Genomic DNA, 20,777 nt, shown 5'->3' on the forward strand with positions numbered 1-20,777 from the left:
TGTCATGGCAAATCAAGCACTTATTTCTTAGGGGAAAATATTATCTTTACACTGTTCCTATTTACCCCTGAAGCAAGAAGAGCTGTAAATTTTCTGAGCATAGCTGCCCATCATTCTTGATACTCAACGTGTTGACTCAAAGCGATTCTCTTGAATACTCGGATTATTGATGCAAGTTGGTTGCTCAACACATGCTTTTGGCTTCTTCCTGAAGCAAGAAGAGCTGTAAATTTTCTGAGCATAGCTGCCCATCATTCTTGATACTCAACGTGTTGACTCAAAGCGATTCTCTTGAATACTCGGATTATTGATGCAAGTTGGTTGCTCAACACATGCTTTTTGGCTTCTGGGTTAGAGAGGCTGAATGGTCACGTAACATGTGTGTGACTGGACCCTCTTTACTGTCTTACATGTTTTGCTATCCTAGGGGGATGGGGGTGTGGGGTGGAAGGATGGAGAAAGCAGGAATTCTGGCCAGGAAACGCTGCCTGGAGAGGATTTCAGATGGGCCTACTAGTTCTCTCCTCCACTCCCATCTGAAATGCCCTGTCAACCTAAATGTTAGCTTGTTTGTTACTAATGTTTAGCAAACATTATTGTGCAAGACACATTAGTGGTAGTGTAGAGAAAGGTAGACTGAGGACTGGGGATGATGGGATTCATCCCATGAATCTGTGTTCTCACAAGCCCCACGATTCGTGTTTTATCAGGCGATTCTGATGCCCACTCAAGTTTGAGTACTACTGTGCTAGGCCATCAGGCAGAGAAAGCTCTTGGCTTCTATTAGTCTTTCCATTTGCTCATTCATTTCAGGTTAGTGGAGGGTTCCTATTCCTATTTGGGGATGGCAGGGACCAGTGTCTGGCTTCAGTATTCTGGGCAGGCCAGACTCGGAGGAGCAACAACTGCCACTGAGCCTGTAAAAGACTCAGGAGAGCCACTGTCCTGCTGCATACTCAGCTACACAGTCCCCACAGAGATTGGCAGTGGCTTCTCCACGGAAGTTCAGGCTTACCGCCAGGATCTAACCCAGAGTTCTCAACCTTGGCACTACTGACATTTTGAATTGTATAATTTTTTTGTTGTGGGGGTTGTCCTGTGCATTGTAGTATATTTATCAGCATCCCTGGCTGCTATCCACTCTATGCCAGTAGCACACATCCTGCCCTCTACCCCCAAGTTGTGACAATCAAAATGTCCTCTGAGGGACAAAAATCACACTGCCTGCTCCTGCCCCCTGCTTTGAGAACTGCTGGTCTTACCTGAGTGACCACTAAGTAGAGGTGGTCGCTAGGAAGTTCTGTTCTCAGGAGAACGAGCAATGGAGAGACGAGTGGTGTAACTGCAAGGACCATGGGGCATGGGGCAAAAGTGGCTTTGAAGCTTGGCCCCTCCAATGACCAGCCATTGACTTATTTCCCTATCCCCTCTTCACTCCCAATCTTCCCTAACCAAAGAAAACCCGCACATCCACAAACATTATTTTCATAAATGACCTTTACTTCTTTATCATTTCTCTGAACAGTAATTCTTGGCAATGTGCATATAACATGAAGGCAAGCATAACTTTCAGAAGTCATCAAAGATATGGTCCTATTGACCGCATTTTCTTAAACCGTTAAAATATTTTCATTTATAAAAATCAATCTAAATATAAATATTGACACCGAAGATCAAAATCACTTAATGACAAAATAATTCTTCTGGAACTATAACATATGCTAATGATTTTTAATAGTAAATTAAATCTTTGCACTTATTTGGCACAAGGAAACCTTTATAAAAATTCAAATGCCATAGAGCAGGCTTCTTCTTTTTTTGTTTTTTTTGCAAGGCTTACACAGTACACATTTTTGTCAAAGAAAACTGAATATTTTAACACTGTAACACAACAATAGTTGCTTTTCATGCCTCTTTAAAAAAGCATTCTATTTGGAACTCAGATCGCTTTTTTGTTGTGTTTTTAAAATTTGTATTTGTTTGCTTTGAATCACACCAACAGAACAAAGAGCCAAAGATTTACTTTATTTCAAAGGAGTCATTTCTGTTGGATAACACATACACAGCATCAGCAAGGAGTATTATTGGAAGGTAGGTGGACCCCCATCAGGAATGGATCATCACGCACATTTCAGCAACAAATCAGGTCTGGAAATGTGCATAGCAGCAAAAGAATGGAGAAGTGGAAAACAACAGAGTGAGGCATTCCAATTATACCTAGCTTAAAGCTGTGACTTTGGCAAATTAATCTCTCTGACCCTCAGTCTCCAAATCTGAAAAACGGGGATGCCTGCTGAATAGGGTTGCTATAAGGATTAAAAAGAGAAGAATATTCCCTCCTTCAGAGAAGTCACTTACTAAACATAATACTATTCCCTTGCCTCCCATCTTTGCCTTCTTCCTCAGATTCAGAAAGTATGAGGAGCGAATAAAAATAAAGGGTTACTATGCTCAATTAACTGAGTGAAATTCCAGTTCCACTTGTTTTTATAAACACGCTCTAAATAGACCTGCATTTGAGACTGTGAACGTAGAGTTAGTTTTGACTCTTGTGTCCATTGAATTCACAGTTTCTCCTTGCTTTTTTCATACCTGTAAGTTTTCTAAGGCTATTCCTTAACCATTTTTATCTTTAAGGTCATGGTACTACTTTTGCTGAACATTTATTGGGAGTAAATTTTGGAGGGCAACATGTTCTCATACGGCTGTATTCTGCAGTAATCCAGTGAGTCACCTAAACCTCATTTAGATGCAGTCATTGCTAAACCGCATCGTGTTGATTCTGGATAGCGCCCTAAACTTAAGCCAATGGTGGGCTTTCTCACGCCCCTCTGCCTTTCAGAGTAGGGAAATTCTCAGTAAGTCCAAGGAAGAACCCTAAATTCCCAGCGAGACATTGTTTCAGGCAGACCTGGGCATAGCGTGGGTGAGTCAGAGCTTTCCATTCTTGGCTTGTGATTGCAAGGCAATGGGAATGACTGGTAGTGCAGTGAGCTAGGAGCTTAGCAGGAAAGAGGTGGCTGAGGGGAGGCCTGCATCCTTGATGGTTGAGTGCTCCCCAAATTTGACAGTCCCAAGTGCTCATCACAGGGGCATTTCCACTTTTTTCCTTAGTATTTGTGAGACAAAGATTCTCGTGGGAAATTGATAAGAACTGATGATGAATTAAATGATAATATCCATCTCCCTTCCCTCCACCATCCCCCCATCCCAACAATATTCCTTTGGACAAATAGTTGACATGTAATTCTAGTTGAATCAAAGGGATAAAAAAAAAGGGATCTTAAAGACAACACACAGTAGCAAACAGGGAAAAGATGCAACTTTTGAACATGGAGCTCTACTGTTGGAAGCCAGCGTCTTGGTTTTCTGTCTTGGATTCCCCCGGGAGCCTAAGGCAGAGTGGGCAAGACCACAGTGCTGAAATCTGGGACTGCTTTCTGGGTGAGGTATCAGGACAGCCCTGTGCAACGGTGCACTGTGGTCTCCCCAGGCCCTCTCCTTAGGTGGAAATCCATACAGTATTCCATGGCTGTTGGGTCAAGGCACTGTCGTGTGTACGGCCGGAGGCAGTGGGTCACTGGCAGTGGAGTTCCATGGCGCTAATACATCACAGCAGACTCCAGGCTGGGCTCCTGAGGTGAGACAATGAGCACACTGTCGTCAACCACTTGGCAAAAGTGAGGAGAGGTGATTAAAAACAATGTTCACTGCTTTTTTATAGCATAAAAGGTATTTGTGCTCATTGACTAGTTAAGTATTTCACCAGAATTACGACTTTAAAACTTATTAGCATAGATTTACATCACATTGTATTTAAATAAAAAATTTAATCTCTATTTTAATCTAGTTTTATTTAATTTATTTTTTCTTTATTTGGTTTACAAAAATTCTCTATTTTCTATTTTTCCAAAGAACAAGTTCTTGGATTTATGATCATTTCTATAGTTTTCTGGTTTTAATGAATTGGTTTCCGCATTTATCTTTGATGTCTGGAATTCAATGCCTAGTTCATCTATTTTGTTTCCTCCTTTAATTAAGAAGAAAATATTTAATATTATGAATTTGACTCAGCATAGTTTCATACATGTCTCATTTGTTTTCATATATGTAACCTGTTCATTTTCCAAATGCTCTGTGGATTTGCTCTTCTTTAATTCAACAGTAAGTTGTAAATGTGTGTGTGAGAGTATGTATGTATGTGTCCATGTATAGTTGTGTGTATGTGGGTGCAAATGCTTTTAACTTTCAAGTGGGTTTCTAATTTTCTAGATTTGCCCTTATGTGGTCTCTAGCCACATGTGGCCATATACATTTAGATTAATTAAAATTAAATCAAATTTAAAAATCAGTTCCTCCAAGGCAGTAGCCACATTTCAAGTGCTCAAGAGCCACATGTGGCCAGTGGCTACCATAGTGGGCAGTGCAGACGTAGAACATTTCCATCATTTCAGGAAGTTCTATTGAAGAGCACTGTTCTGGATTATTTTTGGCATTGGGGTCACAGAGGGTAGTTTTATACTTTCTACTTTTGGGAATTTATTGAGGTTTTCTTTGAAGCTGCTATAAAATGAAGTTTATAAATGATCCCTTGATGTTTGGAAAGAAAATGAATCCTCTATAAAGAAGAAAGTTAGATAAATATCTTAATTAAATCTTAATAATTATACTATTGAAATTCTCTAATTTCTATTTATTTCTGGTATACTTGGGCTTCCAAGAGCTGATAAACAAATTTTAAATTCACCAACCATGGCCCAATAAATTGTGTTGCTCTATTGTTGCCAAATCAGGAAAGGCTCATGACTTACCTACTTTATTTTATCAAAATTAAAAGGTCCTCCTTCCTTGTTTTCTCTGAATGCTTCTTGTCTTGAATTCTCCTTTTTTTAAAAAAAGTAATATTTCTGCCCTTTCTTCTTTGTTTGCATTTGTTTAGTAAATATTGTCCATTTTTTCATTTTTAACCTCTCTGTTATTTAAAGATAATTTATTTTAAAGAATGATTTATTGAGGTGAAATCCACGTAACATAAAATTAACCATTTTAAAGTGGACAATTAGTGGCATTTAGCACATTGTTGTGCAACCACCACCTCTATCTAGTTTCAAAACATTCCATCGCTCTAAAGTAAAACCTCTTACCCATTAAGCAGTTTCTTCCCATTCCTCCGCCCCACAGCCCCTGGCAACTACTGATCTATGTTCTATCTCTATGAAATGTATTTTACTTTTAACTATCTTATTTATAACAGATTCCTTCCCTGGCCTTAGTGGTCTGCCCTTTTAGCGTCATATGGCGTCTTTTTAGCTCTTTGAAGTAATGGCCAGAAGCAAGGTAACTGGACTTGGAAAGGTCAGAGGTAATGGCTGACCAAGGAAGGAAAGGCAGTGGGCAGCACTATTGCCATATGGTGCCTAAGAGATGCAGTAATCTGTAATTCAAAAGCACGTGCCCACCATTATGCCATTATCTGGTGCTTCTGTGCTCATGACACAGGGACAATGAGGGGGAGGAATGAGAAAGGAACAATGGGTGATGCATAACAGGCAACAGGATACATTTGCCCTTTGTTTCAATCTTGTCACTCCAGACATAGTCTGCCCTTAGCATAATGGTATCGCTGATGCAGTTTAGCTGGATCATCATCTCCTATATAAGCAGCATCAAGCATTTGCCAAAATTCTGAAGCATATGTTGGTGTTTAGGCAAATCATCCATTAGCTCTCTCTATATGACCTCCAGGTTTGTGCAAATTATCTACGGTCTCTTCCTTTACTGCATTTATGGGCAGCTGCTGACTTTTCTCGGGAACAGAGGTAACTAATGGGTAACAAGAAATTTAAGAAAGAGGGAATATGGATCAAAAACAAAATAAAAATGCTTACACCTCAACCAGAACTTACATTTCTGCGTATGTATTTTTATTTCTCTTATATCAAACCTGGTTCCTATAAGGAGCTGGAGATATAGTTGAGACGATGTATCTGCATATCAAAGAGGTTAGCAATACAAAGACCCCCCCACTGCCCAACCAAAAGACCATGAGATCAAGCAGGAAGGATGCCTCTTGGGGCTCTTATGGGGGAGCTACAGAAAGAAGAGCTACAGAATGGAGGGCTATGTACACGGACCCACATTACAGAATGGAGTGAAAGTGATGGGCATTAAGACAGAGATGACGTTTACCATCAAATCCTTGGTGGTGTTTTTCCTTTCTTTAGTCCTGTTTGTTGAGGAGCCTTGGAGAATGAAGTTACGGTTAAATGTTTTAATTGTGGTCACTGAAGGTGCCTCAATTTTTTCAGCTAAAAGGAAACACATGGGAATAAGTGTTACCCAGAAGATGGAGCAATTGTTAAGCAAGATGAGGTATCGGATTACGCAGATTTTTGTTCTAGACTTGGCATCTCATTCTGGTCCAAAGGTCTGACTGTGGCATCTTCTTATTTTGTGGTTATTTTTATGATGGACCAAATATATCAAGGCATCATTAGTGGCTTTCTGGGAAAAGGTAGCTTGGAGATAATCCAATACAGTCCATAAATTCTTATTAGCAATTCTGAAATATAAAAGTTTCTGAAAACCATAAAGCTTTATAACTTTAAAGCCAAAGCTGTCTGATGGCAACACCTGACTTGAACTAAAATGTAGCCATTTAAAGTCCTTGTCCATCTCACTGAGTATGAATATTCTCATGCTCTGCTGCGAAGATACAAATGTGCTTATCAGATGCTGCCCCAGATAGCAAGGGCAGGGGCTGTTACGAAATATACAGTACATGTACCATATTGCCTTTCTAATGTCCAAGAAATTCTGAAACACATATTGACTCAAGGGTTTCAAATAAAGGATCGTGGCTCTGTAATAAATTTTAATTGTATAAAGTTTTGTGGAATATAAAGCAGGCATTCATTAAATGGTTGTTGAACAATGAATGATGGAACCAAGATTCAAACATAAATCTTCTGACTTTCTACTCTTCTAATTTGTAGACCTAAATTTCTAGTTTGGCATCATCATTATGTGGTTCCTAAATCCAGGGAAATGATTGAAAATGTCCAGCAGATAAGGGTGTTGCTGGAATATCTTCTAGGTTGGGCCCTGTGTTATATGCTTTTGGTGCTGTGCCCACATCTCCCTGACAGTCACTGTTCCAGCAGATTCTGTCAGCATCCTACTGTAAGCACCACCACTCTCTTGGCCCATGCATGTGGCAAGTCACAAGTACCAGGGATTTGATCCTCCCCAGGAATAACCTTCAGGCAATGATAGATGAGAGTGGAAATACCTCATGTTCCTACTCTTTGAGCAGAAAACACTGAGGTGCTGTTAATACTGTCTCCTAGAAGTCCCCAGCAGGATTTAGCCTCCTTTGCCCAAAGAAGTAAACTACTAATTAAATTTCACTGTATTGACTTGATTTCCTTCCCTGAATCATTTCTCTCTTCCCCTGCCAGCATTTCTTGGAATCACATCCTTGTCCCAGGGTTTACTTCCTGGGGGGATTCCAGTCAAGACAGACTTGACACAAGACCAATTCCGGGTGAGAACTCCCCATTAAATCTGGTCCTTAAACTCAGATCTCTGAGTTACTCAAAGTAAATGAGTCTGGCTGAGTTCTTTGGCAGCTTTGTGGTTTTAATTTTAGCATACCTTTCACTGGTGGAGCAGGCAGTTTCCTCCTCTGCTGCCTTGATGTGTCTATGGTTTGTACCTACAAACAGAATGCAGCAATCAATACGGCTTTGCAAAGCCAAAGACATTTTATCTTCTAAATTTTCCAGGTCGTGCAGTATTCCCACAGGGAGTGAGGGACAAACGCACCTGGTTCCTTTGCTTCTGATCTCGTTTTCTTGTGAGGCGCACACACGGTGCTATGTTTAATCCTGCAATGGTCAGGGCTGAAATCCGGCTCTCAATATCAGAAATCTTAATGCAACAGAAAGACAGAATCAGTAGGGAGAAAGCACAGGAGGGGAGACTCTTTGCTAAAAGTGTTATGAATCTATAAAGAATAAATCTGCTCTGATGTATGCCCATTCATTCATTCATTCAACTTCTACCGAGCTCTTCTCTATTTAGTGCTATAGTGAGAAAATAAAACACAGGCCTTCCTTTGTAAATTTAAACTCTGGTAGCTCTAGAGTATATCAACACCTCTGTCACAGTACCCCTAGGGATAAATGGAAGCCCAGGACATGATGGGAACCCTGGCCTAGGGCCACCTGGCTCAGCAGAGGGCGTGGGGGCAGATGGTCAGAGAAGGCTTCCCTAGGAGGGAACATGTGATGTGAGTGTTGAAAGGTAAGCATGATTTATAGGTCCTACTTCCTCCTTCCTTGACTCTGTGAACCAAAAGCACAGCACTGGATCTTAGGAGGAAGGCCCAGCAGCTCCTGGTTTAAATCCATTTCTTCCATTAAGAGGCCAAATGGCCTTGAGAAACTTCCTCCTCTCTCTAGGTATCAGTTTCTTCAACTACAACATTGGAAGGTCAGAGAGAGTTCAGATTTCCCTCCAACAGAGCCTTAAGGCAGATATAGAGAGCAAGAGCCCACTCAATGCTCAGACAGAACCCCGGTCCATCCACGTCCCCAGGGATAAAGAAGACAGTCTCTGCTCTTAGAAAAGGGCATTACTATATGCCGTCACCATGCTAAGAGCTTTAAATACATGAACTTATCCATGCCCCATTCATGAGAACTCATTCATAATCCTATGACATCGGTACCATTCTCCTGGTTTTACAGATGAGGAAACTGCTTAAGAAGGATAAGTAGTATACCCAACATTCCACAGTTGGTCTGGGGCAGAGCTCAGAATTAATGCCAATGCTCATGCTCTTGCCACACTGTCACCTTCTAAGAGAACTTGCCAAGGGGTGGCATGGGGGACGCCAGAAGAGGCAGGAGAAGGCTAGCAGAGTTGAGAGAGGAGGCGGGGATCACAGTCATCCTGCAGAGATGGGAGAGCCTGAATGTTGCTGGGATATCAAACAAGAAACCTGAAAGTGGGCCCAGCAGCCAACGTGTGTGTGCTCCACTCCAAGGTCTCCATTGCCTCCGCTAGCCCTAACTGTTTTGTGCTACTCAAGACAAATTCTAATTCTGCTGTCATTTACTGAGGGCTTCTTTGGACAAAGCTTATTGAGATAGGTGCTATAGGAAGTGTAGAGCGAAGGGCTGAAAAGTCAGCACATATGGGAGATGTTTCCCCTATCCCCAGGGAGGGGCAGCCTTGCTCAGAAAAGGAGGAGGAGGTAGGTGATGGCCAGGACTGGCAGCTGGTGAAAGGATGCAGGTCACCCTGCCTAGCATCCAGCTCCCAGAAGGGCCGCTGTGCAGCCCTTGTCCCTCCCTGGCCCCCAGAGGCCTTTTTGTTCTGACTCCTCAAATTTCACACTGAGAGCTGCATTCCTTGGGTTTATAGACCAGTAAATTGAACAAGACTTTGAGAAAGGTTGAAGGCTAAACTTTTATCAGTCTTTGTGGATTAGATGCTCACATTCTTTCCTGGAAGCAGTTTTGATGGAGGGCCTTGCTCAGAGGGCCCTGAGAGACAGGTCAATGGGAGAATAAGCTGCTGACCTCCTGATTTGCTGACTGCCAGGCTCTGGAATAAGAAGGGGTTAATGTTTCAAGTTTTAGTCTATAAGGAAAAGGACAAAGAAAGAGGAAAGGAAACTACTGAGGGCTGATTTTGCCTCCATTTCGTTATCTATCTATTTAATTATGTTCTACTTAATTACTAAGGCTTCATACTCAATGACCCTTACACTTGCTAGAAGGGGATGAAGAATTCAGCTCTGAGTCTCCTGGAAGCCAAAGCAAAGAGATCAGTGTAGGACTCTTACGTCCACAAGATAAAGACTAAGTACTGAGAAGAACAGCCTGTCCTGATACTATGAGTTAAGAGAAACCTTCCCCAGGAATGCCCACAGGGATGACCTTGCATGACACAGTGGACAGCATCCTTAGCATGCTGTCCAAGGGCCATCCTGCAATCTCCTTCAGCGCTGGGCAATCCTGTCCCACAGGTAAACTCCAACTTGATAGGGTCCATAGAAACTGACTTAATCCAAGAACATGATTTAACACAGCTACCCTCTTCAGTGGAGGCCCTTCTACCATCCTGCAGGACACCCCCTGTGACATCTTCTCTGAGACTCAGCTTTGGGTGAGAACAGACAACAGGGAGTCTAAGACTTCATTCTCTGGCAGCAGCTGGCAGGAGGGGAGAGTCTCCATGCTAATGAAGTTTCCCATGTTGAAAAGATCCATAAAGCTGAAGGCAGGCTTGACAACCTCCCTTTCAAATGAAGGATTCTTAAGTAAGTGGATATATGCCTGATGGCAAAACCAACACATTTCTCAGAAAACCACAGACTGGTGAAGAATGTGGGCTGTGTGGTCAGAAAAACTTGGGTTAAAATACTGGCTTCATCTCTTTCTAGGTGACCTTGGGCGAGTGGTTTAACCTTTCTGAGCCTGTTTCCCCAGGTATAAAAGTAGAACAATAACAATAGCCACCTCATAGGGTTGCTGAAAGGATTAAACACAACAGAGGAGTCAAGCGTTAAGCACAATTTCTGCCACAAAGTAAGGCTCACTGAATATCAGGTGTTATTGATAACATTATTATAATATTTAAAAATGAATAATAAATTAATAGGCACATTCAAACACACGGATAATGGACATTTTGGACTCCAGGATTTTCTGCAATAAAACATGGCTTCAATAATTTAAGCCAAAAAATATTTGGAAGGAGGAATAACTAATTACCCAATAAAACTCTCCCAAACACCCATAAATAATATTACTTCTGTTAAACCATTCAAGAAGCATTTGCTGCAAAATGTACCCCCAGAAAACAAATGATTTGGTTCTACTTTATATAACTTTGAATATAAATTAATTAAATGTTGGGTGGCATTTATGGAAAATGATTTTTATTTGAGGAGAGTTGCTCTTCAGCCATTCTTGCTGATAATAAATAGTCAACAGGGCCACCTGCGGTGAGCCCATTCTTAGCATGCAGCCTTAAATCACCCACAGAGGGGATAATCAGCACCCTCGCATTCTCAAGAGTACTTAATGATGTCAGTGGTGGTTCCGAGTTTTGATGCTTCAAAATAAAAGTTTTTATTTTTAAAATAGTTACCACCCATCATCGTCTTCTCTATCCAGAAGGGGTTTCTATTGACCCAATTCTCCCAAAGGATAAAGCTTTAAGATGCAGGATCTGCAGAAATATCAGTCAACCAGGAGTCTATCCTGAGAGTATGCTGCAGAGACCATCATTTCTCACGGGACCCTATGTTTATGTCCATGGACCCCAGCTAGAGAATCAGCGGCTTAGTCCATGGTCACTTCTGATCCAGGGTGAGAGGCCAAGGGAATATCCATGAAAACTGTGAACAGGCGTCTTCACAAAGTTCTGGATAATATAGTGATCAGTTCTGAAATAGCAGTATCTAACTCATGGAAAATATTGATCTGAGAAATCCACACTTCCAATTTCATTCATTTATTCATCGTCTGTTTATTGAGTGCCAAATCTGTGTCAGGTATTTGCTAGGCACTGGAGTTACCGTGTTAAGCTAGACAGCTACAGTCCTGTCCTCATGGAGCTTTTAGCCTCTAGCGGCGAACTGTGGCATTAAATAAGTAATCAACAGTGTGATTAAGGTTAGCGAAGGGTGGTCTTTGGGTGGAATAGGAACCTGTATAGCAAGGAGACCTACCCATGGGTCAGAGATTTGTGCAAGAGGAAAGTGGCATAAGTTTCAAAGAGAAGTATGACACATTATCAAGGATATAATTTGGGGAGAAGATGGCTGCACTTTAAAAAAGGAGGATTTGGTGGCATTAAATCCTGAAAGGACCATAATCATGCAGGTGCACTGGAGATGGCTGGAACTGATAGATACAAAGGCTTTGAAATGATTCTTATGGAAGATGGGGTGCTCTCTCCTCTTGCCTCGTGGTTCCTGATCTGGGCAGAGAGGAGAGATCTTACCTGGAGCTCAGCATGGTGAACCTGGGCTGCAGCTGTGGCCACCTGGTCCTCCAGATCTGCCAGTTCGGTTTCATCAGTGCCACTGTGGATGCAGCGGGCAGCATCCTCCAGCTCATTCAGCTGGCCTTCGAGTCCATACACAGTGCCTGCTGCCAGGTACACCTGTGGAGGAGGCATAGCCTTTAAGCTGAGGTCTACAACACAAGACAGGTGTGGCGCTTTTAGGGGACCCTGTTAATTCAGGGGAGTGAGAGAGAAGTAGGTTCAACATTGGGGAGAAAAAGACAGGGAATGCCCCCATTATAAACATTCTTCTCACTCAAATGGTAGCCTGAGGTCTTACCACCCCCTCACTGTCAACTGCATCTTCCCTCCCCCATAACTTTCCTGCAAAAAAAGCAATTTGTAAGTTTTGAAAATATGATAAAATAGTGCAAAATACATGACATCAGCTACATACATTGCAGATTTTTCTAGTGACGATATCATCCATAATATCAAGATAGAAGAAACAAAGAGAAAAACTCATGATGTGGTTTGTCCAATAAAAATTTTGGTTGGCATTTAGTAATTGGGAAAATTCAGGAAACACTACAGAAGTGAAATTAATTTAAAACAGTTACAAATTTCGAGTGAATTATCTCTGATTAATTACCTTCAGCTTGCTTGAAACAAGTTAAGGGAATTAAAATGAACCTGAGATTTGTAGTAGGAAAATACTTTATTTCTTAGAAAGTACTGTGATGTTAAGAGAAGCATGTCAAATCTATTTATCTGTCAGTTAAGAAAGTTTCTTTTTTTTGGAAGATTAGCTCTGAGCCAACATCTGCCACAAATCCTCCTCTTTTTGGTGAGGAAGATTGGCCTTAAGCTAATATTTGTGCCCATCTTCCTCTACTTTATATGTGGGATGCCACCTCAGCATGGCTTGACAAGTGGTGCTAGGTCCACACACAGGATCCCAACCAGTGAACTCCGGGCTGCCAAAGCAGAGTGTGTGAACTTAACCGCTGTGCCACGGGGTTGGCCCCCAAGACAGTGTTTTGAGAGCTATTGAAAATTAAAGAGAAAATCAGATAAAGACAGTAACTTGAAGAAAAAATAAAGGAAAAAACATTTTGACTTTAGAGGTTATAAGGTGACTCCCATAAAAATGGGCACACAGAAAGTAAAATAGTTGCAATAATTCAGACTAAGGGATGCTGGGCAGGGTGAATGAAACAAATGCTTCTTCAGCCTAATTAATAATGTGATGAAACAAGGAAGGAGATATATCTAAAGAACATAATTAGAGGCCGGTCTTGTGGCATAGTGGTTAAGTTTGGCATGCTCCACTTCAGTGGTCTGTGTTCCCGGGTTCGGATCCTCAGTGCGGACCCATACCACTCATCAGCCATACTGTGGCAGAGACCCACTTACAAAATAGAGGAAGATTGGCAACAGGTGTTAGCTCAGGGCAAATCTTCCTCAGCAAAAACAAAAGAAAGAAGGTAATTACTTAAAGAGAGGTTCAGGAGGTTTAGTCAATGTATATAAAGCTCTAAACACATAATGACAGCAATTTAGGGTTTATCTGAATGAAATGCACAGTCAATTCTTTAACTGTCCCTTTAACTTTAGTTAAAATATATAAGGGTGTTAGGACAAGCCAAGAGCTTGTGCACACAAGTCATGCACATCTTTTGTATTGAGTGATGCTGAGTGTAGGTAAAGAGGGGAAAGATCCGTAAGATGTTCCTACTCTGTCAATTCCTTGGTATGACTCATGCATCTGCACTAAAACTGGCAATTTTACAAAACATTTCGAAGTGGAGCAAAGGCGGGTATGGGTATGATGAGAGCACATTTGACTACGCATCATAGAGCACAATTAGCTGGGCCGTGGGAGTTTCCAGTAGTGACTGACACAATGGACATCACGGTAAGTGACTTGTCAGTCATAGACGGGGCCATGAATCTAATATCTGGGGGCAATTGCCATATTTCAGTCTGCCCTTAGTTTTATATTTCTTTACCATATGTAAGTATTAGAGAACTTCTGTTTCTGAAAGATCCTTTCAGTTTAATATAGCCATTGATTCTTTGCCCTCAAAACAAGAAACATCTCTTTATTGTTTGTCATAAGAAGGAAATGATGAATATTTCAAAGCCATTTGAGAGGAGAAATTTTTAAAAATTTGTTTTAAAAGTTTTAAAGTCAAAAAACTTCTCTTCAGAGGGGAAGAAAAATTGAGGAGAGAGAGAGAGAGGAAGAAGAAAAAGAAAAAGGAGGAGGCAAAGGAGGAGGGAGTGTGGAGAGGAGAGGAGGGAGAGAGATGCTACGGCTGTTTTGAGTTTGGATATTACACTCTTGCTACCCACACCCAAAAAAGGTGAACTTGTTTTGATAAGATAAAATGGAAACTTACAGTTTTGCACAATGAAACAAAATTTAGAATTATTATTTAAATGAAATGAATCATTTGAGTGTGGCAATGGTTCAACATAACTTGACATAACTTTGCTCTCTGAACCTTGATTTTATCAGAAAACTGATTTGCTGATTTTATCAGCAAAACTCAAGGGTCATCACACGCTCCGGCTTTGCTGTTCCACCTTCAACATGGTCACCCACTAATGTTCCTTGTTTTCTCCACCAAGACAAAGCCATATGAAATGTCTTCAAGCCCACAGCGAGCCCGGAATGTTCTGCTTTTACTTCATGTTCCCTAAAAGGCTGCTTTCCTGGCGCTGGAGGGACAGGGAAGTTCAGTGGTTTGGCGCGGACACCAGCTGAACAGGAACTTACAGCCAAGGACACGGCTCCTAAAGGACTGGAGGATGATGATGACGGAGAGGATGGGGATGATGATGATGACACACATTTATTGAGCCAGGCACTGAGCCAAGGATTTTATGTGACTTATCTTATTCAATGCTCATGGCAGCCCTTGAGGTAGGTATGCTTCTAACCACTATGTCAAGGATGAGAAGATTATGTCCTGGACGTTCAGTGATTTCTCCAGCTGGGAAATGGTGGAGCCCGGATTTGAGCTCTGGAAGGCTGATGCCAGATCCCATGCCTTTATCCACCCTGCCCTATGATGCTGTGATACTTAATCTCGGTTAGAATGTTATGAAAATTTACATTTCCAGCTTTGATATAAAGGTACTAGAGTTACTGTGGTTATAGATGGACATGATATTGGTTCTTTTGCTTGGCTGAAATAACAAAAGTTAACATGATATACAATGAAAATATTATTCCGGTCTTAAAAATTAACCCCTTTGAAAAATGTTAACCTGGAATTGCTTGCTTAGTTAAGGTCCACTTTTGGTGAGAACTATGGTTACACGTCTGAGTGATCTCTGTTGTCTTCAAACTCTCCTCACTGATGCCTATGACCCCATTGACTGGCTCCTGGTTCAACAAGCCTTTCTCAAAGTGGTGTAAGGGATGAGAATAGGTGTTTCATTAAGGAAGCACTTTGTGGTTAAAGCCCCAAGGATAAAGAGCATTAACGTCTTGAGCAGGATTTCTCAGAGTTTTTAATGTACTGATATGTATCTCAATTTTCCCAGAAAGAGTATACAGCTTTTTCAAAATTATTTGCTCTTAGAACATCTTGCTGGACGTGGCTTCCATGAAACATACTTTAGGGAGCTAAGGTTAGACAGTAACTGATAGTGTTTCTTTTCCCCGCCTGAGTAACCATGACCACCTCCTCAAGGTCTCGTGCCACATCCTCTCCTGTGCTGTGGAGGTTGTACGAGAGCCTTGAGAAGGAGGAACAAGATCGTCTGCCTGGCCCTGGATTCTGTGACAAGGCTGGGTTCCCCATGGGGCAGTCCCACTGTAACTGCTGCCACTGGTTGTATATTACATGGGCAATGTATTTCGTGTTGCTGAGAGTTATAGGGCCAAGCTAAAAGGCAAGTTAGGAGTGACCTTCTACTTTCTCTTTTGCTGTGAGTTACCGGGTACCCTAGGTTAGCAAAGCTGAGAATGAGGAAGGTCCTCAGATGAGGGTGGGAGGGTGAGGAAGCTGACTCATCCCTCCCACTCACAACCCTGCATAAATTCACAAGGTGGCTCTTGTGGGTCTCTAATATTCACACCACAGGTCTGAGAATGGTTATGCTAGTTGTTCTCTGTTGACCCCTAGATCCATTTTCCAGCCTTCTCTGCCCCACTTCGTTCTCTCTGAGGCTGACCTGTATGAACTTCGTCACTAAGACTCCCTTGCTGGCTGGGATGGGTTTGGCCAATGGGAGACACCAGCAGGAGAAGAAAGAGTCTTTCTTCCCCTGCTTTCTACCTGCATTGGCTCCATGGTAACAGCTCCTATTAGGGGGCACTTTTCCAGGTTCCAGTTCTCCCTGGGCTATACTCCTCAGGGTTGGGACCCCTTCCTCCTACTGCTACTCTCTGGGCACTACAGCATCCCTTACCTTGCCCACATCTCAGTTAATAGTTTCTTCCTGAAACTCTCCTCTCCCAGTCGGGCCCCTACAGGTACAATAGAACCCTATGCTTCACAGCTCTCAGCAAGAGCTTCAAATACAAGAGATCCAGGCATTCAATCCAAGGAACAGAGCCCCTACTGTGTACGCAGGGGAGGCTATTGACCTGAGGTTCCTCCTGCCTTTAGGGAAACAAGGGCTGGTTTCACTGTGCTGATACCAGGCAGCAGGTGAGAGACTAAAGGAATTCTAAAATCCTCATGCCCTACCCTAATTAAGTGGCTTAAGAAGGCAATTTATTAAAACAGGAGATTTGACATATGAATGTGACATTTTTTTGTTTCATCTTATGTAGCTCTGAGGCCTTCAGAAATATTTTTAAAAGTGAGATATTCTCAAGCAGATGTTCTCTTTTATCTCAGAGTCCTGGTCTGCAGTAGCTGGTGTTCAGAAGGCGAGAATAAGTGTCGCTTTTTCTATTTCTGACAGTCCCCGGGTTCCACAGCACAAAGGAGAAAGACAGCAGAGGAATGAAGGGGCAGTCTTTAGAACACAGTCAGACAAAAACCATGGTTTAATTAAATCAGCTGCGCTGAGATGCCAGCGTAAGAACCAGTGCTGCCCTTCTCCCGCTGCTCAGCTGAATTCCATCCTGGAAACCGCAGACCGTAGCAACCTGCCCATGCTCTGTGATCTGGCGAATGAAAGAGATAAAGCAGAGTCATTCCCTCTCTGACTCAGAGACCCATAGAATTCAAAGGAACATAGATGGAATTTCTTCCGAGGCGAAATTTGAAAAGCTGGACGGGAGGAAGGGAAGCAAGAGGAAGAAGGCAGTTAACTCCTTGGGAACAGGAGAGGCATCTTCCAGGTGCCGGGCAGGGGAGAGTAAATGACAAACCCCAGCCTTTCAGGACTGTCCTTGCTGGGGTTTCTGATACCTTCAATCAGTGGGTAAGTGGATGTGTTTCAAAGTGAAAGTGTTAACGAACCCAAGAAAAGAAACATAATGCATAATAAAAGGATCTTACAAGATGAAAACTCCTGACAAGCCTACGGCATTTTTCAGCATGCTCCTTAGGGGACAAAAAAGGCACGCTGTCTTCGCTGTAAGTGTGCCATGGGAGCTGGTGGTCTCTGGGTATTTCATGCATTGTAAGTGTTTTTGATAGAATACTTTGTAAAAAAATATATCCCTTTCCTTGTGAACTATGTCTTTACTTTAACCTTTTCAATTCTGTGTCCAGGATTAGGGCCATTTTAGGACTATCAGCACTGAAAGAAGTGTGTTATAGACATATTTAAACATCACGGACTTGTACTTTAGAAGTAAGACATTTCTTCTTTATAAAAGAACTTCATTCATGTGATATCATCATACATCAGCTAAATGTTTGTTGGGCATTCCTCTGTGTCAGGCTCTGGGTCAAGGGCCAGGGCTATAGACATGAAAGACAGCAGGCCCTGTTCGGCAGGAATTTATACAGCTGGTTGCCAAACTGGGGGTGATTGTGCCCCTGCCTCCTTGCATCGCCCCATCCTCTAACATTTGACAACGTCTAGAGACATTTTTGATTGTCACAACTAGGAGGGTGCTGCTACTGGCATCTGGTGGGTAGAGACCAGGGATGCTGCTAAATATCCTACCCCAACACACGGGACAGCCTCCTGCAGCAAAGAATCATCTAATCCAAAATGTCAGTGGTGCCGATCTAATGGGAGATAGACACAAGAACAGAAAGGGCAGCAAAGCGAGGTGAGTGCTCAGATAGAAGACTACTGAGGTTTTATGGGAATCCAAAGGGAAAGAGTCTTCAACTTTTAAAGTGTAGCAAATATTGGCATTTTTTTTTTTTACTTTGAGTCATTTTGATTTGTTGTCGTTTCAACTTTGAGCAAAAATTACTTCTAATAACAGTTCCTGAAACAGCATTCATTAGAGCATCCCAAAATCAGGGTTGATTCTGCTGGGTCTGGAAAGATGGGATCACCTGACTTAATCTGATATCAGTTTTGTGGCAGGACTATGCCAGCTGGTGACGGTGACGATGGCCTCCGTGGCTAATGTCCAAATCTCTCTATATCACCGTTGGTCTACAGTGCCGGAAAATTCTCATCAAGTATTTATTGAAATACACAACAATGATCGTGGATATCTATAAGCAAGAATCTATCGCATTCTTTCTTTCCTCACAAGTCAGAAGGATAGAAAAATCCATTGCTAGCAGACTTATCTGTGAAGCAGGGCAGACCAGTTGTAGTAACTAAGTTCTATTGGCAACCACCCTCATTCCCTGTGGGGCACTGGCAATGCTCCACCTGGATCCCCATGGATTCCTTTTATAGTTTCTGCATACTCCCCTCCCAATCCCTCAAGCTTCAGTGTGCTTTTTGTTCCCAACAACTCAAATCTATACATAAGACTACCTTTGGGCTACCGTCGACACTTTGCTCCCACCTAGCGACTGAAGAGCCTGCTGGCTATAGAAGGGCCAGTTCCTTTGCCTGACGTCAGGACAACTCTGAGATGTAACTGATACCCCAGAGTTCCCTGCAGGATCAGGTCAAAGCTACTCTTTGTCTAAGATCATACCTTTGCTTGGCTTCTTCCCTCTCCCGTTCGTTCCCTACTCCCTTACCAGCCTCCCCTGGGAGCACTTCCTTAATAGATCACTTATGCGCAAAGCCTCCTCTCAGGGTCTGCTTCTGGGAAACCCAGCCTAAGTCCCTTCCTGAGAATGTGTTTGCTGTGGTGGTGGTGGTGGTGTGTGTGTGTCGTTGCACTCTTTGTGATGAGTTATAACTTCATCAGCTTCTTCTTCACACGTTTGCCCTGACGTGGCATATCCACAGTCTTACGTTTTCTTCCAGGGAAGTCAGCTGCTCATCCAGTCTCACTTGGTCTGTCCCAAGAGGAAATGTCTCCTTCTCTCTGTCAGGAGGGACAGGTGGGAACTCCCAGGGCCCTGCAGACTCTGCTATCAACTCCTCTGTGGCGTTGATAACTTTCAGGACTTCTGTGGAGATGTTGCAGAGAGAAACAGCAGAATACTTCTGTTTGGTCCAATAACAGAAGGGGACAGAAGACAAGAACAGCACATTAACAATGACATGGAAATTCTACATTATCATGGTGCTCATCATGAGATTGATTCTATTATAACATATACAAACATCAATGTGCCAAAAGAACGTGAAGCTAAAAAATCCACATAGCAGGAAGGAGCCTAGAGGAGGCCTGATCTGACCTGGCCTAGCTTCTGTGACTCTCACTGAATTATTTCAGATTCTTAGGGAGGGAGGAAGGAAAGCTCAAGTAGAAGCTGTTACGTCCTCTGCCCACTGCTGACAGCTTTGTATCCATTACCTAATTTTCTGGATGATATTTTACCTCCTCAGTGGAGCTTCAGGCACAGACTCTGTCAAACTACACCCATGGTGTGGTCCAGCGGGTAGCCTTCTGGACTGAGAATCAGGAGACTTGGGCTCTAGATATGGCTCTAACTTCATCTAATTACGCAACCTTGACCAAGTTACTTCCCCATTTCTGGAGCTCAGTTTTGTCACCTGTACAATGAGAATATTGGAAAAGAGTTTCTCTGCAGTGTCTTGATTGCTACTGTATTAGCTCATACACCTATTCTCAAACCCATTCTCCCCTAATGTCCTCCACCATGGAGGCTAAACCAAAAATAAGACTCCATTTCCCAGACTCGCTTACAGCTAGGGGTGGTCATGTGACATAGTTCTGACCAGTGAGCCTGAAGGGAAAGCCTAGTGTGGGGGTTTCTAGACAAGCTTTGTTTTCCTAATCAGGTAAATAGATGTAGCTGATGCTGTCCTTCTCCAGTTCTTTCTGCTTTGATCACAGATGTGCAGTCAGGACAAGGGTGAGGAGGAATACCAAAATGCTGAGTAAGGTGGATCAGAAAGACCGAAAGAGCGTAGGCCCAGATAGCACTGGATCAGCCGGACCACTGTGAGTCACTACCTGCCTGTGAACATCTTGTTACATGAGAAAAATAACCCCTACCACTGAAGCCACTGTTGGCCGGGTTCTCTGTTATCTCTGGCTGAATATATTCCTAACTGACACAAGTTGCTTCTAGCTTTTACATTCATGGCTCAAAATTACAAACAGTCGAGATCTGGGCTAAGGTCATTAATGGAGTAGAGGTACTTCATCCACAAAGAATTATCTGCATCTCTGAGTTCATCTGAACATATAGCACGAAGTTGTAAGCTGGAGATCAATGTTGCTTGGCAGTAATGGTTTCCATCTATTATTAATTTTATTTATCCCATCACAG

The 20,777-nt window shown here is 42.4% G+C and overlaps 1 protein-coding gene across 10 annotated transcripts in view; it reads right to left on the reverse strand.

The window, feature by feature from the left end:
- Positions 1-1,479: 1,479 nt before the first annotated feature.
- Positions 1,480-20,777, reverse strand: part of MYRIP (myosin VIIA and Rab interacting protein) — a 339,379-nt gene continuing 320,081 nt past the window's right edge. For 8 of the 10 annotated variants that reach the window (XM_070492581.1, XM_014859642.3, XM_070492580.1 and 5 more), the window contains 6 exons: positions 19,327-19,521; positions 12,025-12,186; positions 7,828-7,932; positions 7,657-7,717; positions 6,190-6,308; positions 1,480-3,635 (listed from right to left, as the gene is read on the reverse strand). In XM_070492581.1, coding sequence (XP_070348682.1) covers positions 3,603-3,635; positions 6,190-6,308; positions 7,657-7,717; positions 7,828-7,932; positions 12,025-12,186; positions 19,327-19,521 — 675 coding nt within the window. In that variant the 3' untranslated portion in view covers positions 1,480-3,602. Of the gene's footprint in view, positions 3,636-6,189; positions 6,309-7,656; positions 7,718-7,827; positions 7,933-12,024; positions 12,187-16,743; positions 17,162-19,326; positions 19,522-20,777 lie in introns of those variants that run through there. The other 2 variants (XM_044754350.2, XM_044754351.2) reach the window with 2 other exon arrangements.

The sequence above is a fragment of the Equus asinus genome, chromosome 21, assembly GCF_041296235.1.
Source record: "Equus asinus isolate D_3611 breed Donkey chromosome 21, EquAss-T2T_v2, whole genome shotgun sequence".
In the NCBI taxonomy this organism is placed as follows: domain Eukaryota; kingdom Metazoa; phylum Chordata; class Mammalia; order Perissodactyla; family Equidae; genus Equus; species Equus asinus.